The following is a 17,858-nucleotide window of genomic DNA, read 5'->3' on the forward strand; positions in this document are numbered from 1 at the left end:
CGAGGGTGTCAAGAGCATTGAATAGAGAGAGCAAACTTCCGACCAAGTGGGTTTCCACAGGCAAATGAATGAAGTTGGCCCCCCGGCTCACAATATATACAAAAACAACTCAAAAATGAATCAAAGAGCTAAATGTAAGAGACACAGCTATACAACTCTCAGAGGAAAATATAAGGTAGTCACGTACAATAAGTTTATCTTCGTGACCTTGGATTTGGCAATGGAGTTTTAAAATTTTTATTTATTTATTTATTTATTTATTTATTTATTTATTTATTTATTTTTGAGACAGAGACAGAGCATGAGTGCGGGGGTGGGGGGGGGGGTGCAGACAGAGAGGGAGACACAGAATCCGAAGCAGGCTCCAGGCTCCGAGCTGTCAGCACAGAGCCCGACGCGGGGCTCGAACTCACGGACTACGAGATCATGACCTGAGCCGAAGTTGGACACTTAACCAACTGAGTCACCCAGGCGCCCCTGCATTGTATACTTTTAAATGGCTAAAAAGATGCATTTTATGTTACATGAATTTTATCTTGATTTAAAAAAATATACAACCAATTAAAAAACCTATTGTTCTCTTGCGATTTGAATGGATCTTTTGCCCACATGTATGGTTTTTGTAACATCACACACTGGTCACGTGGAAAATATTGGCTCACCGAGTTTCCGGGTGTTCCAAATGATGACGCAGTTCACTAAACGCTATTGAAAATCGCATTTGTTATTATCACCACCAAGCTCATCAGGAGGATACCAGGTTTTCAAAATTCAAAGTTTTCTTTTTTTGGTTGAAAATTTACTGGCAACCAAATTAATTCCCCCCCCCCCCCACCCACCCATCCACTTCGTGCTCTCCTTTTTGAGAAAAATGCCTGCCAAATCCTCAAGTCTGAAAACTCATCATTTGTCTGTTATTCCTTCAAGCAAACACTGTGTTTCGTGACTGAAGTGGCTGCTGCAGCTCACAGTCATCTGCCCGGCGGCTCTTCCTTAGCACAGTCATCACACTTTGGCAGCAGAAGTGCCTTTTGTCACCCGGAATATTAGAAAGGACTGGGGTTTCATACAATGACTGTTTACTGCTTCACCAAGGACCTTAGGTGAACCGTAACAGCAAGTTGCACTACGGAATTCGCTGCTTCTCTTCTCTTTTCACTGGGAGCGCAGGGTGGTGCAGAAGCCGGTGGCTTCTGGGGGAGTCTGACGCCTCCGCCTAGCTCCTCGCCTGCGTCTGTGCCCCGGGGGCGCATCGATGTTGATTTTGCACAATCAGTGCAAACCTCAGCACAGGGAAAGCTGGCGACAGCCTGATGGCTTAGTATTATTATGAAAACAGTTCTGACCCGGTGGGCCCCCGGGGCCGGTCTTGGGGACACCCAGAAGAGTGCCAGACGTCTTGAGGACTGCCTGCTAAAAACTGTAGAGCTACGGGTGAGTATCGAGTATCGTGGAAAGCACACAAATTAAGGCTTGCTGCAGAAGACCATCCTGAAGAACCCATAGCTATTAAATAGGGTCCGCTCAAGCCCACGGGTGCAGAGAATTAATTTAATGCACAGTGAACCTCCCCCAGATGTTCGTTGTGTTTTGAAATCAAACGACAGTTGGGGTGTCTGGATGGCTCAGCCCGTTGAGCGTCTGACTCTTGATTTCGGCTCAGGTCACGATAGGAGGCTCGTGGGATCGAGCCCTACATCAGGCACCCACTGAGCTCGGAGGCTGCTGGAGATTCTCTCTTTCTCCCTCAGTCTCTGCCCCTCCCCTGCTCGTGCTCTCTCTCTCAAAATAAATAAATAAATAAACATTAAAATAAAATTACGACGTCGGGTAAACATCAGAAGGCGATAAAGAAGGTAAGGACCCCCCCCGCCCCCCAAGGCCAGAGGGGGAGGTTAACGCCCAGCAGGCAGCACTGGAGGCGCAGTGCGCACGCCGGTCCAGCAGAGGGCGCTGCGGCGCCGCCTCCCAGCCCCGCGCGGGCGGCCCTACGGGCATCTGCGGAGAAGGAGCATCTCGCTGTCGCAGCCCGAGTCTTCCTCGCACACCTGCCGGGGCGACTCTGGCCGCACAAGTACAAACGCCTTATCCGGTCCGCTCAGTGGCCGGCGAAGTTAGTGTCTACTCTCTGAGTACGCTTAACATAGAGGCTAATTTTATGTTTGCCTGGAGTTTAATCTTCAGTAAGGAGGGGCCAAGGGTGGCCTCCGTGGAGCCCCACCCCGCCCGGGGCCCAGGCAGCTTTCCCTAAAATCATCTGTTTTTTGAACTCCCAGCACTTTCCTTCCATCTTGGTATTGTGCATATGCTGATGCGTCCATTTCTTGACTCCTCGGGAGCTTAATTTTTATTTTTGGTTCGGCGTAATGCAGCACATGCTCCTTTTGACTGGCCCCCTAAACATCATTTTTTCTGCTACATGAATTATTAACAGAATGCCAGGGGAAAAGGACACATGCTTTAAGGGCTTGTTCAGAAGGAGGGCAGAAAAAATACATAAGGATTCGCGATCAAAGATAAAAGAACCTGCCGTAACAGCAGGTAGCGGTCAAGTTTTAACGGTTCCCGAGTGTATTAAAATAAGCCAATTATTTAGAAAATCCCTCTCCTTTCATGTGTAATCCTAGCAAGATTCTTCCTGATTCAAAGACTGTACTGGCGCCTCCTAAGGAGGCACGAGTGGAGGTTCGTGAGTGTGTGCCCACGTGGCCATTCCACTTATAACAAAATAATCCCATTAAAAGGACCTGCCGGGATAGGGGTCACCCTTACCAAGGGCCAGCAACGACCAGCGTTGAAGTGGCCCCGGCATCTCCAGACGGGTCTGCCAAAATCTGACATCAGGACCATGCCTCCGGGGGGTTCCCTGGAAAGGCCAGGGAGGAGTGGGGACGGGACAGGAAGGTGTTAACCCTGCATCCTCAAATGTAGCCCAGTTATGTGACTATGAACGGAGGAGATCAAAGTTTAAATGCTTTAGGAGCAACCCTTTTGAATGAATCTCTAAAGAAAACGGAGAGTCGTTTAAAAGGAAGAGACACCGTTGGACTTTTGAGGGCAAGGATACAAAGCCCAGAATTCTGCCTGCAGAAAGGATACGGGGCCCACAGCGAAGGGCCAGGTGGGAACGTGGAGAGAATTTGGGGCTCACCGCTGGGGAAGGAGGAGGCTGGCCTGGGGGGAAACAGGGCATTTTAAATCCGTTTGTCCATTTTTATTTTGTTCATTAAACATGTTAAAAACATGTAAGTAATATTATACATGCTTGCTGTACAAAAATCTGATCATGCCAGAGATGGTCCCCACTTAGGGCCAGGACGGCGGTGGGGCCACAAGGTGCCCCGGGCACCAACCTTAAGGAGGCGCTCGTTCTCAAGATCCTGTCGGGGCAAGGTTGGCACGTGGGGGTGAGCGCCTCCTTAAATTTGGTGCCCTGGGCACCTGGCCTGGCCCATCCCGTTCTAGCCCCGCCTCAGCTTCTCCCCGGCACCCGACTTCCCTACGTGGGAGGAGAGGCCTTCACCAACAGCCTGGTGTGGGTCCTTTCAGGTGCATTATATCGGACTCACATTTCACTTAATGTTTTTTTTTGGGGGGGGGTTGTATTAGTTGGGGTTGTGTTAGGTATTCAGCTCTGCTTACCTGCATTTACCACTTAATCTTTTGTGATTACCTCTCTGAGGCAGTTGTTTGTTATACATCAAGGGACGGCAAGCTTTTTCTATAAAGGGCCAGATAGTGACCGTTCTGGGTTTTGTGGGCCAGTCTCTGTCCTAGGAGCTGGAAAGCAGCCACAGACCAGTGAAGGAATGGGCGTGGCTGCGTGCCAGTAAAACTTGGTTTAGAAAACCAGGCAGCCGGCTGGATTTGGCTTTGGAGCTGTGGTCTGCTGCTCCCCCTGCCCCATAATTCTACCAAGAATTACACATTATGGGTGTTTTAGACTATTGTTAAACTGTTTTTTTGTGAGCGACATGGGTATAGAGGTGATGGTGGTGTGGTATTGTGAGTGATTCCATATTCCAAAGTGGTTAATCTTATGTGACGGAAATTTTGCCTTAAGAAAAAATTAAAAAATAAAAATAAATAAGATAGGGGCACCTGGATGGCTTAGTTGGGTAAGCATCCCACTCTTGATTTCTGCTCAGGTCATGATCTCACGGTTCGTGGTTCGAGCCCCGCGTCGGGCTTTGCGCTGACAGCACAGAGCTTGCTTCGGATTCTGTCTCCGTCTCTCTCTGCCCCTCCCTCACTCAAATGCGCACACTCTCTCTTTCTTGCTCAAAAATAAATATTAACAAAATTATAAGATAAATAAAAAAACTTAAAAAACTTAAGAAAACTTATAAGGTAACATGTGGTTAAGAATTCACTTGGGGCGCCTGGGTGGCTCATTCAGTTGAGCGTCCGACTTCGGCTCAGGTCATGATCTCACGGCTCGTGAGTTCGAGCCCCGCGTCGGGCTCTGTGCTGACCGCTCGGGGCCTGGAGCCTGCTTCAGATTCTGTGTCTCCCTCTCTCGCCCCTAACCCACTCGCATTCTGTCTCTGTCTCTGTCAAAAATAAATAAACATTAAAAAAAAAAAAAAAGAATTCACTAGAAGGAAAAGGTACCTAAAACAGCAAGCCTCCCTCTTCTCTTGTCCTTCCTGTCACAGAAACAGTCTTTCTACTGGTAATCACTTTTAGCAGCTAGAGTGTTTAGTTCTTATAATTCCTAGAACTTTTAACAATAGAGTCCTACTTCTTAAATCAGTTTTCAGAATTTTAAACTTTTCCTTTGGAAATAATTCCAGACGTACAAAAACACTGTAAAATTGGTGCCAAGAATTCCCGCAGACCCTCTCCACCAGCCTCCCTGAAATGTTAGCATCTCCCGTGACCACGGAACCAGGCCTCACGTGACCTCAGCACAAGGACCAAGACCCAGAAATCAACCCCCACTCACCACGCTCAGCCAACCGAAAGGGCTCGTTAGAACGTGACGGTCCTTGCACTCCCGTCCTTTTTCTGGCCCGGGATCCAGTCCAGAGTCACACGCTGTGGTCATTTTGCATACACAGCCGTGAGAGAAAATACCAGAAAAATGAGAAATGGGCGGGGAGTGGAAGAAGCTTTTATTAGATCAACGACCCATTTGCCCACAGTCGCCCTTGACCTCCCACGTGGGTTTGTGTCGCCCTGCACAGGAACAGCGGCTTCTCCGGTAAATTAATTGAGGCTTTTCAGAATAAGCACAGAAGAATGTTTTCCAGGATGACAGTCACATTGTTTACTTTTGTCACTAGAGGAGACCAGAGACGAAAACCTCAGATCCGTCTCAAAGCGGTGCTCCTGAGCAAACGCAGGTAGTGCTCCCTGCCTTTACGGAGAAATGCGCAAAACCAGATTCAGAAGTGATGATGTCGGGGGCGCCTGCGGGGGCTCAGTCGGTTAGGGGCTAAGTCCAACTTTGGCTCAGGTCATGATCTCACGGTTTGTGGGTTCGAGCCCCGCGTCGGGCTCCGTGCTGACAGCTCAGAGCCTGGAGCCTGCTTCGGATTCTGCGTCTCCCTCTCTCTCTGCCCCTTGCCCGCTCACACTCTGTCTCTCCCTCTCTCAAAAATAAACATTAAAAACAATAACAAAAAATTTTAAAAAAGGGTGATGATGTCATTGAATGTTTGTCCAAACCCACAGAAGGCACAGCACCAGGCATGAACCCTGATGTCAACTAGGGGCTTTAGTTAATAGTAACAGTGTGTCAAGATTGGCTCACTGGGGTAACAAACCTACCAAACTTACCCAAAATGCTAATAAGGGAAACTGTGTGTGTGTTGGTGGCGGGGGGGGGGGGGGGCTACGGGGATTCTCGCACCTTCCTGCTCAATTTTTCTGTAAGCCTAAGACTGCGCTTAAAAAAAAAAAAAGGAGTCGGGGCGCCTGGGTGGCTCAGTCGGTGCGCATCGGACTTCAGCTCAGGTCATGATCCTGCGTTCATGGGTTCGAGCCCCGTGTCGTGTTGGGCTCTGTGCTGACAGCTCAGAGCCTGGAGCCTGCTTCAGGTTCTGTGTCAGTTTTGCTCTCTGTCCCTCCCCTGCTCATGCTCTGTCTCTCCCCCCCCCCCAAAAAAAAAAAGTTAAAAAATTATTAAAAAAAGGAGTCTATTAAAGAAAAAAGTGATGATAAATATTTCTTTAGTCAGAGAAAAAAGTGGATGCGCTATCGGCAAAATTCCTTCATCAAACAACGTGCGCTTGCTCCCAAAGGGTTTGCTCTGGCCGTTGGGCAAAAGCTCTGATGTGCAGAGGATGAGGCAGCTTCTAGCAAATGCTTGCGATGCGTGTGAGGTCGCTGTGCAGTTAAGGTGTTCCGCATCTTCACTGGCAGGCTATAGAGAAGACGTTTTCGTGGTTGATGATCCATCGTGAGCTGTGACCTGTGTGGGTGGCACACCGGCCCCGCGGGCCACCTGGAAGGGTCACCGTGAGACCGGGAGGCCAGGCCACACAGCGGGAGCCACGGACGCTCCATTCACGGTCTCCCCTGGCCTTGACCCAGCGCAGATGAGCTGGATGGAGTACACGGGATTCGGCTTTTCTGAACTCACGTGTGCCGGTGCTCGGGGCCGAGAGGCTCGCTTGTGTGTTGAAAGCGGGAGCTGAGTCTCTGATGACACCGGTAGAGAAATTCCTATGATTTCAAGTGACGTGTCTCCGGGGTGTGCGTTGTGGAACTTGGAGCCGTCGGTCCGGGGCCCTAAATATCGCCATTTCTCATGTTGGAAAGGAGATCTCAGGGTTTTCGAAGACGACTCAGTGTCCCAAGGGACCGGGCTGCCGATCCCCAGTGGCTTCTCAAACCCAGCGCACGAGGGTTTTCTTCCTCTGGAGGAGGAAGCAATCACGGCAGTCTTAGGCAGATCTCAAGTCTTAGGCACATTTGAAAATCACAGCAGGCGCCACAAAGCTGACGCCGGTTCTTTCCGGGGGGCGGAACGCGACCAGAGCAAGCTCAGAGCCCGCCTGACGCCGTTCTCCGAGGCGACGTCACTTCTCACCCTTCTGGCTTCGGCGCGGCACGTGCTGGAAGGCCAGCCGCGTGGCCCAGGCAGACACCATCCCGATCTCTGACGATCTCCGCCGCTACCTGTGAGCCAGGACCCCACTTTCCTGGAAGCTAAGAGTTCACGAAGACACCACCCAGAGGGGTCAAGTGGGACTTGGCCACCGGGTCGGCTTACCCTTCAGTAGGCCGGACCTAGGCCCCGATGAAACACCGCGATGGCAGGTTCCCGCACGGACAGGAGTGCTGTGTTATTACTGGGAAAACTGGCCGGACCGTTTGCCTTCCTCGGTCCCCACGGTGTGGCCCACGGGGGCCGCCCGACTGCGCGGCATGACTGCCTGCAGCCCGAGAGCCCCGCGGGCGGAGGGAGCGGCAGGGTCTCCACCCTGGGCAGCCCGAAGGCCCCCGGCTCCCCCCACCCCGACACGACCCAAAGGGCCAATCCTGGGCTGGAGTGGCAGGGGCAGGCCTCTCGGGGGAGAACCTCTGTCGGGTGTGGTTGAAGAAAGTGCAGCGCTAAGCGGCTTTATTGAAAACGCACCATTCGGGCAACTCACTTTTCAGTTTTACAAGATACCGATGAAATAACTGAGACTCAAGAAAATCCACCACGGAAGTCGAAACCTCTCCTCAAGGCCACAGGGTGATTCCCTCCAGCCTCCGCCTCTGTTCTCGGAATCAACTCGAAGTCCCAAAACTCTGACGGGCAAAGCTGGCAGGCGTCAAGTGCCAGGGGCCTCAGGAGCCTCGGGTTAATTCTGTGGTTCCTGGAAAGTCCCACAGATCCCTGCTGCAAACGTGTGACATGTTCCTGTGCCAAAGCAGGTCGATAAACAAGCGAGCAGGCAGGGTCGGGAACCAGATCGTCCTCTGGAACGATCACTCTCCGGGGCTTGCATGGAGAAGGGTGTCAAAACACAGCCCATTCCTGGATTCCCAATTGGTTTAAAAACACGATTCTTCTGAAGCGACCGGACGACAAACCACAGTGGCCGGGTGGCCGAGGCTCTGGGCAGCACATATGCTTGCAACAGGATAGCGTGGACCATAGAGAACGCTGTAGTTTCTCAGTAAATCTGTGACCCGCGACCCTAGTATGTGCTGCTATTACGTACTGATGCAATTTACTAACTTCCAACCTGTCAGGTTCATGACAGTTAACGTGGTCTGTGAGGAATGTTTCTCATCAGTATCCGCTCTAAACTCACATCCCTGCAGCCAGTCCTCCGAGGGAGTATACGTGTGGTTGCAAGTGGCCTCCCAGGCCCTGCCGGGTGGAAGGGACTGAGCGAGGCGAGGTGTGAGCTGGTGAGCCAGGACCAACCCCACCCCACATGCTACTGCCTCTAGAGAACAAGTGACTTTTCTCCACCCTGTCCACAGAACTGGGTCCTGGAGAGCACTCTGGACACAGAGGGCAGCAAAACCCGGGAGGGGGTGCTCTCTGATGTCAGTGACCCCAAAGCACATCAGGACCAAAAGGACAGGGATGAGGCAGGAACATCACCTTCTATTTTGGGAGGTTAGCCCCCCACCAAAAGAGGAAGTTACTTCCTAATTGATGATTGGTCAACGTAATCTGTCACAGGAACAGTCTACAGAAGAAACACTCATGGTCATATCAACGAAGAAAAAGCATTTGACAAAAGTAATATTCATTGATGATAAGGACTTGCAGAAAACTAGGGATGGAGGGGAATTTCCTCAATCTGAAAAAGGGCATCTATGAAAACCCAGAGCCAGTATGACACTTAGTGGTGAAAGACTGAAGATTTTCCCCTAAGACTGGGGACAAAGCAAGGATGTCCACTCTTGCCACGCCTGTTCAACACTGTACTGGAAGTCCTAGCTCGTTCAAAAAGACAAGGAAAAGGAATAAAAGTTATCTAGATTGGAAAGGAAGAAGTAAAATTGTTCCCACTCGCAGACAACAAAAAACTCTTGCAGCTCTTATAAGTGAGTCCAGGGAGGCTGCAGGATGCGAGGCCAACAGCCAAAAATGAGCAGTTGGAAACTGAAATTAAAAATCAATACCATTTATAATAGCTCCAAAAACATAAACTATTTAGGCATAAATCTAACAAAATATGTACAGAATTTATATGCCACAAATTACAAAATGCTGACGTAAGACATCAAAGATCTAAATAAATGGAAAAAACATACTATGTTCATGGATGGGAAGACCCAACACAGTAAAGATGTCAGTTCTCCCCAAATTGATCTACAGGTCTAATATTGTTTAATCAAAATCTCACTATGAATTTTTTGTAGATATAGACAGACTGACCTAAAACTTATATAGAAAATTCTAAATTTATGTAAACAGCCAACATAATAGTGAAGTGAGAGGAAACGCTCTACCCAATCTGGAATGGAAAGACACTCTAAAGACTGGGAGAACATATTTGCAAATCACATCTCTGACAGGGGACTCATATCCAGGATATATAAAAAACTCTCAACACTCCACAGTATGAAAACAAACCACCCAGTTAAAAAATAGGCAAATGACGTGAACTGATAGGTCACCAAAGAGCATATAACGAAAGGCAAGCAATCGCATAGAAAGCTGCTCACCATCATTAGCAATTAAGAAAACGCAAATCACAACCACAGTGAGATATCACTACACACCTTATGAGAACGTCGAAAATGAAAAATGGTTGACAACATCAAGTGCTGGTGACGAAGTGGAGCATGGGGACTCATACGCCGGGGGTGGGGTGGGGGGGGGACGCAAAATGGTACAGCCACTTGGGAAAACTGTTGGTGGTTTCTGATCACATTCAACAGACACTTACCACGTGAACCAGCAATCTTGCTTGTAAGTATTTACCCAGAAGAAAGGAAAACGTATGTCCATACAAGAACCTGTACGTGAGGACTTACAGAAGCTTTATTCGTAATCACCAAAAAACTGGAAATTGCCCAAATGACCCTCAAAGGGTGAATGGATAGGTGAGCTGCGGTATAATGGAATCCTTCCCAGTAGCAAAGAAGCAGCAAGTACAGATTTGTGTGATAATGTGAATGGGTCTCAAAGGCACCACTGTGAGTGCCAAGAAGGGTCAGTTTTACTCCGTGTTAATTTTCCAAATGAACTAAAATAAAAGTAAGCATGGAAACTAGGCTTTGAGAGCAGACATGTTTTTAAAGCAGGTCAGGAGCAGAGTCTGGGGCAGGACCCTGGCGGCAACAAGGGGGTGCAGCTCCCGAGGGAGACTGCTCCCTGCCGAGGTCGGTCCAGCGGTCACGGGGATAGACGGGCCTGGGCCTCTGGGAGGGCGACGCCAAGGGTGGCGGTCCCACCAGCACGGCGACGCTGGCCCCGGATGCTATTTCCACAGCAGCCCGGGAGGGGCCTTTTACCCTCTCTGTTTACCACGGGGTACCTGGTTCCAAGGGGTGGACCCTTGCCTCGGACCACACGCCCTTCCTGGCCACAGAGCTCCGGCTCCGGTGCCCCAGGCTGCCTTTCACTCACCATCCCCGCTGCCGAGGAGAGTCTATTCTGGGTCTACCCCGCTGCCCCAGACAGCCTCGTACGTACCGTAGCCGGCGATGACCGGGAAGTGTGGGCCAGGGAGTGTCTCGTGCCGTCCATCCCCCCGTGGATGAGATAGGCTCCCGCGCTGGAGACAATAGGGCTCCCCCCGACATCCATGGTGATGCCCACCATGCTGTGGGAGGGGACCGCCGGCGGGGAGGAGCCTGCCACGGTCACCTGGGCGCCGCCCGGGGCCTCGAAGTAAGACGCTGTGCTGCTCGGGGCGTACATCTGAGGCTCGGGGTTGTAGGCGTAGGCCGTCCGTCTGTCAGGAAGAGAGGAGGTGCCTCCTGAGTCTCACCGGGGTCCGGGAGGACTCCACGTTAAGGCGGAGCCCCAGGAGACCGCGCCTACGGGGTCACTCAGACACGAGGGGTCAGGGCAGTGCAAAGTTCAAAGCGATCGTTTCTGAAAATATTAAGGATCGCGGGATGACCCATCGAAACCGATGGAACAATTCTGTGTCTTATGGTTACACGAAATCTACCCGTGGGGTAAAATGGCGCAGAGCGCGCACGCGTGTAGGACGATAGACGGGGCTGAGGCCCGCAGGCTAGCTGGCGGTGCATCCCCAAGTCAATTTCCTGGTATCGTGCTGCGGTCACGGAAGATGCCCCCCCTGGGGGAGGCCATGTGCTAATTCTGCAACTTCTTTAGAGTCTATGATTCTTTCAGAACGAAAAGGTTTGCAAAATGAAATTGCATACTTAAAAGAACTTCTAACGATACCAAGAATTTGCCTGATGTTCCTTTACCCTCTGGATTAAATGATTAACCATGTGGCTTGAGACTCACAGTTTTAAGTTCCGCTCGCTCCTGTCGAGCTGACCCCAGTAAAAGACTGAAGCGTAGCGATGTGTCGTGAGCTGGCCCCTCCGCGTGGCAGTGAGGCCCCTGTGACCGCCTCCCAGAAGTGTGCTCTCCTTCCTGTCCCGACCCCACCCCAGGGCGACAGCTTATCTAACTGCAGCGCAGGATCGAGCCCAGGGGCACGGGGCGACCTGCGGACCTCGCTCAGCTTTCATGGGCCGTTCACGCCCTGTTCACGTCCTGACGTGCGGGGGTCTGTGCATATTTCAGAAGGTTCGGCGGCGCTGTGCTGCAGAAGCTCACACAGCTCCAGCCGTCACGGCCGCCAGCCTTCATGCCCACCCCTCAACTTCCGAAAGGGGGTGATGGAAAGCAAATGGGCAAAGGGACTCGTGTCTCAAGCGCAATGAGCTTCATGGGAAATGTATCATTTTCTGCCCCGAGCGCCACATAGTTGGAAGGCAGAACATTCTAGAAGTCCTTGACAAATGGAAAATCAAGTTTTAGCAACCTCATAAAGAGCCAGAGGTGAACACAGGCAAGGATGAGAAGGCAGAGATAAAAACGGTCTCTGGGTTGTGAAGACTGAACCTTCAGACTTAAAAGCTGGATTAGGTTTTTGTTTCGTTTCATTTTGTTGAAAGACTGCCTTTTCTGGCAGTAAAAACTACAAAGGCCTGTGATTTCTGAAATCTCCACAGGGCTCTGATGCCCCCAGACTGTCCTAATGGTTCCCACACCACCCGAAGGGGGAGGAGGAGAAGTTTGCGAGTACAGGCCCCAAATGGAAAAAGGTAGGGTAGTCGTGAGAGAAGGTTCCGGACGTGGCCCACGCTTCTCTGACAGGCGGGCCCTTCTGAGGGGAGAGGAAACCCACGTACAAGGCTCCATTGGTGTAGACCGTGTCTCCGCCTTCCACGTACTGCACCTGCGGGGGGTACACGTGCTGCACGGGCTGGACCTGGAACATGAACATCAGATACCTCGTGTCACACACACCAGTCCCCTTGCTGTTCAGCCTGTCTGTGTCTTCTGTGGCCTTTTGTGGACATTGACTCCTATGTTTCTGATCTGGGGCGTCAGACACCCCTCGCCCTACAGGGCAGGGGGCACAAGCCGGTTATACTCTACATGGCCCGGCGGCCCTGGCACCCCTCCCCAGAGGGGCCAGGGTCCTCGGAAGGAGAAACGTGCCTGGAGTGGGAGATGGAGAGGGGGCACCGGGAAGCCTCGTCTGTGGCAGTGGCTGTGGCGCACCTCCGCGGACAGGGACGCTGGCCCTGGTGGTGGAGACCCAGAGCTCTGCGCACAGACCTTGAAAACCTCACCACGGAGGGAACCTTAATGGATGCCTAATCCAGCTTCCTTTTGGGGTGAAGAAATCTGGGGCTGGGTGTCATCGTGACCGCTAAGCCTTCGTGTGGGGTTGGCAGGATGGGACTGACTCCCACCTCCCAGGCCAGACCAGGCCAGGCCAGGCCAGGCCAGGCCAGCGTGGTGCTGGAGTTAACAATCGATGGATCGTGAGAAGCTTCTAGGGATTAACATGCTGGGCGGGCTGTGCCTTAGGGGACTGGGTGAAACACAGAAGTCACTCTGCCAGTCCAAGTTGCTCAGGGACAAAGGCCCCACAGAGAGGAAGCTTCTAGAATCACGACACTGGTCTTGTTCTCCTGTCCCCCAAGGACCTGAGACAGAGCCACTGGCTCCCTGCCGGGCCTGCCGAAGCCTTCGCTTCTCTCCCACGACCCGAAAACCTGCTCCCGTTTTCACTGACGCAGTTACCGGACAAGCGCCTCGAAACTCACCAGCTTAGATTTAAGCCGGAGCTGCCGGGGGAGAGAGGTGTGCTCTCTGGTCTCAGCTGTCACCACAATCACGCTCAGGGGTCCTTTCAGGCAGGAGTGTGCACTGATTTTAATTCCGTATGTGACAGGGCACAAGTCCGCCAACTCCAGCCAAACCTGGCCCATCTCTTTTTGTGCATTAAGTTTCCCTGGGACACGGCCACGCCCCTCCGGGTACATCTACAGCTGCTTTTGTGGGACAGTGGCAGAGTCCAGCAGCTGGCCTGCTAAGCCAAAAAATACACTATTTGGCTTTTTCCGGAAAAGTTCTGCCCTCCGCTGTCCCGGATCATGCCGACTCTGTGTGGCTGGTGCACCCAGGCCCTGAAGCTCGGTTGCCAGATAACCTCATGTCACAAGAAGTGCTTCCTGGGTCGTGCACTCGTCTGAGGGCACGACAATTGCCTCCCCAAGAGGTTCCACGTTCCTCCAAACCTGAAACTTGGCTCTCTGTCTGCGTGTCTACCTCAGCACCCCAGTGCTCCGTCGGGGTGCTGGGTTGCCCCCCAAATGCTGAATCTCTGAATGAATGAAAGATCATCAGCTTTCTTGGCTTGTTGCAAACTATCTGCAGTAAAAGAATTTTTTTAAACATAGCTTTCAAGGGGCTGAGCCTTGAGAAAGGCTGAGCCTTTCAAGGGACATAGCTTTCAAGGGGTGGCTCAGTCGGTTAAGCATCCAACTTCGGCTCAGGTCATGATCTCACAGTCCACAGTCTGTGGGTTCGAGCCCCACGTCAGGCTCCGTGCTGACAGCTCAGAGCCTGGAGCCTGCTTCGGATTCTGTGACTCCCTCTCTCTGCCTCTCCTCCCTTGCTCGTACTCTGTCTCTCTCTCTCAAAAATCAATAAACATTAAAAAAATTTTTTTAAACATAGCCTTCAAAAGAACCTTCTGGTACAGAGCTGAAGATATCAAAGACAAAGCGATAGCAACAACAGAAAAGGGTGCATCGTCCAGAGAGGGCACCGGATCACTCAGTGCTGATGTGTCCCATTTCACCTGGGCTATGGTTACCTGCTGTGGCACCTGCTGGACCCTGGGGAGGGAGATTGGCTGCATCTGGGCCCCTTTGGGAGCCGAGCCCGCTGTCTGGACCAACACCCTCTAAAATGGAAGGAGAAAAGGACATTTAGACTTGTCAGAGGTTAGTCCTTAAAGCAAATACAGGTTATAACCAGGGCTACCGCCATCTACTCCACCATCACCTTCCAGAAACATAGCGAAATTGGCAGGAGAGGAGTGCGCGCGCGCACGCACACACACACACACACACACACACTCTCATGCGCACGCTGGAGCACATGCGCCTCCAGCTGCCCCCAGCAGCTCTCCCTCCCTCGGGTCTGTCTGCGAGGTGGCCTGGGCTGTCCCTGACATCAGGCTGAGAGGCTGGGTGATAAGAAGAACCCTGCAGACAGCTGTCCACACCACCTTTCCCATCCCTGGCACCAAGCTGGGGCTGGTGGCCGCACGTGTCCAGCGCGGTGGGAAGCTACGCTGGACGGGGCAAGCTGGAAGGCGAAGCGTGAAGAGCCCATTGGGGGAACTGAGGCAGCAGGAACTCTTCTCTCTGGTAAGGAGAGAGGCACCCACTGTTGCGGGGAGGCAGGGAAGCCCACCAGCAGGAGCGCTTGGAACTTTCCAGAAAGAGAGCGCCCCATGTCAGCGGCAGGGAGTCTGCACGGGGAGCAGACAATGCACCCCGGGGGCGGGGGGAGGTGAGGCCAGGGACGGCGCGTGGGTGGCTGCGGGGACCGGATGCATTGCTGGCAGGGACGAAGCCTTGGAACTTGGGAGGCACGCGGTGGCCATGGCAGGACCCTGGAGGCAGGGCCTGGGCCCCAGCCAGCCCGTGGCTGCTACCGAGAAAGGCTGGGCCACTCAGGCCCGAGACTGCGGTGTGGCGAGAAGGAGCCGAGGCGGCCGGGGGCGGAGGGCCGGCGTGTCAGGTTCAAGTGGGCAGGGAAACAAGTCAATTAGCTACAACTCAGTCTGATCACATCCCCTTGGTGCCCTGAGACGGGCTTCCAAGGCCCACACCGGGGCTGCGTGTTTGCAAGAAACGACAGCTTAAACACGTCTGATTATCTGTTCTGAAATGAACAAGCCGCTTTCACGTCTGCCCTTTGGTTTGGGCTGAATTATGGGGCTTTTCTACCTTTGTCAATTCTGTCATGCTTCTGACTTTTGGATTCGTACTCGTAGGTGGTCACATGGCCACGGGGGCCTCCGTGCATGTCTCCAGGTTTCCAGTCTGTTCCGTGGCCTTCAGCTTGGTGTGGTCCTACATCGCTAACTTTATGTTTAAGCCTATGGTGTGTTTCCAGCCGTGGTAGAAATCCAGAAGGCAAGAGCCTTAACGTGGACGTTCTCTCCTTGCAAATTGTAAAGAACGTATCCGTTTGGATGGTAGAATTTTAACCGATCTTTTGCCTTATCCGTAAGGTTTCCCCGTGTAATAGGGGTACTTCCAAGGCATAAGAAAATGTCCATTAAAAGATAGGAATATACCAAGCCAAGTTTCTTTTTGAGTTTGTAGCATTGGGTCCTTGGTGGGGCCTTTGCAACAAATAGCGAAAAAGCCAGTGTGACATGGAGGGGCAGGGGGAACAGAACAGAGGGGTTGCTATTTCGACAGGAGCAGCGTTGGGACCGTAATGTCAGTTCAGGAAAATATAGATTCCTTTGTCTGCTGCCTCAAGTGTTTTCCCAAACCTAAGTGGGGGCGTCCCCCACCCCCCCAGGCCACACTGGCTTTCTCGGAACAGCCTGAGCCCCGAGCAGCGGGCAGGCTGGTCTGTTACCTGCGGGGAGGCTGGCACAGGCTGAGCCACGGGGGCCTGGGCTGCTGCCGACGGACACAGAGCCACAGAAGCCGGCGAATCGGATCCACCCTCTGAATTCTGCATGCTCAGTTCTAAAGAAAGGCGGAGAGAGGTTGAGTGGGGCGGGACTGCAGCCACGGAGGCCCAAGTGGTGACTACCTATGGTCTTCAAACTTCACGTGCAAGTCGGCTGGCCATACTGGGGAAGGAAGAAAGGGAACCCAGTGGCACAAATGCCTCATAGGAAGAGCAGCGGGGGTGGGGAGGGGTGGCAGGAAACGTTTTTCCCAATATAAAACCAAAAGTTAGCTCTGCAGACAGTCCTTTCCAGGGCTCCTACAATTGTTTACTCATCCATCCAGTGAATCACAAGCTCCTGATGGATGCTTGCCATCTGGCAGGCTACGGTACCCCAAACTACAAGCGCATTCTCCTAAGGCGGGGTGTCTGCCCCTCAGCACTGGGGACACCGGGGCCGGATTGTCCTTCAGGCCGACCTCGGCATCCCTGACCTCCACTCGTTAGATGCCAGGAGCGCCTCTCCCCTTCCTACCCCCCACCAGTCATGACAACCCAAAATATCTTCAGACGTTGTCCAAGATAGGAGATACACAGTGGGAGGAAAGAAGCATTTTCTCTTGGGCTGGCTAGAAGTCTTGCCTTCTGTTCCTGGAGATCCTCGCCCACGAGAAGGGCATAAAAGTGTATTTCTTTGCAGCCAGATGCGTACATCTTTCAAGTAGGTAGTTTAAACATTCCATACAGAGGGGGCCTGGGTGGCTCAGTCGGTTAAGCGTCCGACTTCGGCTCAGGTCATGATCTCGCGGTTTGTGAGTTTGAGCCCCGTGTCGGGCTCTGTGCGGACAGCTCAGAGCCTGGAGCCCTCTTTGGATTCTGTCTCCTCTCTCCGCCCCTCCCCTGCTCGTACTCTGTCTCTCTCTCAAAAATAAATAAAACGTTAAAAAAATTTTTTTTAAATTCCATACAAAAAGACTCATTTAATACCAGAACAAAGTGGCAGATGGTACAAAAAAATCATTCCATCAACATGCTCAAGGTCAGACGGTCTGCACTTTGTAAGAACCGGCTACCTATGGCACTTGAGAAGCTGTTAAATATGCAAACTGCAGAGAGGAGGTGGCTTTGTGGGCAGGTACAGCCCTGTCCTGAGCACGTCCCCCCAAGCCACAGGTGGGGCCTCCCCACTTCTGCCTCATGCGGGGCCTGAGCAGCAGGTACACAGCATGCTGCTCAGGAGGCACCTGCCAGAACTTTCCATATGCTTCTATCACCGCGAGGGCTCCCACCTCTGAGGACGAGTGAAGAATTTGTTGAAAACTTCTTTTTTTTTTTCTTTTAATGCAAAGAAAAACTGCTAACAGATGAATATAATTTGCCTAAAGAAAGCGGAAGGCAGCGTGTGAGTGTTTTAAATCTGTTGAGTGTTGGTTTGACCCCATCTTTGTTGATGAGGAATATTCTGTGACGTGGCCCATCCCCCTCCCAAAGACTTTGGCACCACGAGAGCTGCTGGCTGGATCCACGGATCTGTGGCCTGTGCCTGTGGCGCTTTCCTGTTTCCCTGACTCGGTCCTTACCACTAGATGTCCCCAGAGCCATGTGATGAGTGGCACCCCCTACTTTTCTTTTCCTCTTCCACAAGAGGAGGAGACGTGAGAATTTCCAATGTGTATTTCCTGGGTCTCCAACTCTCTGCCTTCCTGACAGAACTGACCTTCGGAATTATTCTGCAGGAAGTTGCGCAGTCGAGGTCTTA

At 52.1% G+C, this 17,858-nt stretch overlaps 1 protein-coding gene across 1 annotated transcript in view; it reads right to left on the reverse strand.

Annotated features, from left to right (window-relative positions):
- Positions 1-17,858, reverse strand: part of RFX2 (regulatory factor X2) — a 90,036-nt gene that overhangs the window by 22,009 nt on the left and 50,169 nt on the right. Inside the window, 4 exon segments of the mRNA XM_043586339.1 lie at positions 10,601-10,862; positions 12,289-12,368; positions 14,271-14,360; positions 16,061-16,173. Coding sequence (XP_043442274.1) covers positions 10,601-10,862; positions 12,289-12,368; positions 14,271-14,360; positions 16,061-16,165 — 537 coding nt within the window. The 5' untranslated portion in view covers positions 16,166-16,173.

The sequence above is a fragment of the Prionailurus bengalensis genome, chromosome A2 (assembly GCF_016509475.1).
Source record: "Prionailurus bengalensis isolate Pbe53 chromosome A2, Fcat_Pben_1.1_paternal_pri, whole genome shotgun sequence".
NCBI lineage: Eukaryota > Metazoa > Chordata > Mammalia > Carnivora > Felidae > Prionailurus > Prionailurus bengalensis.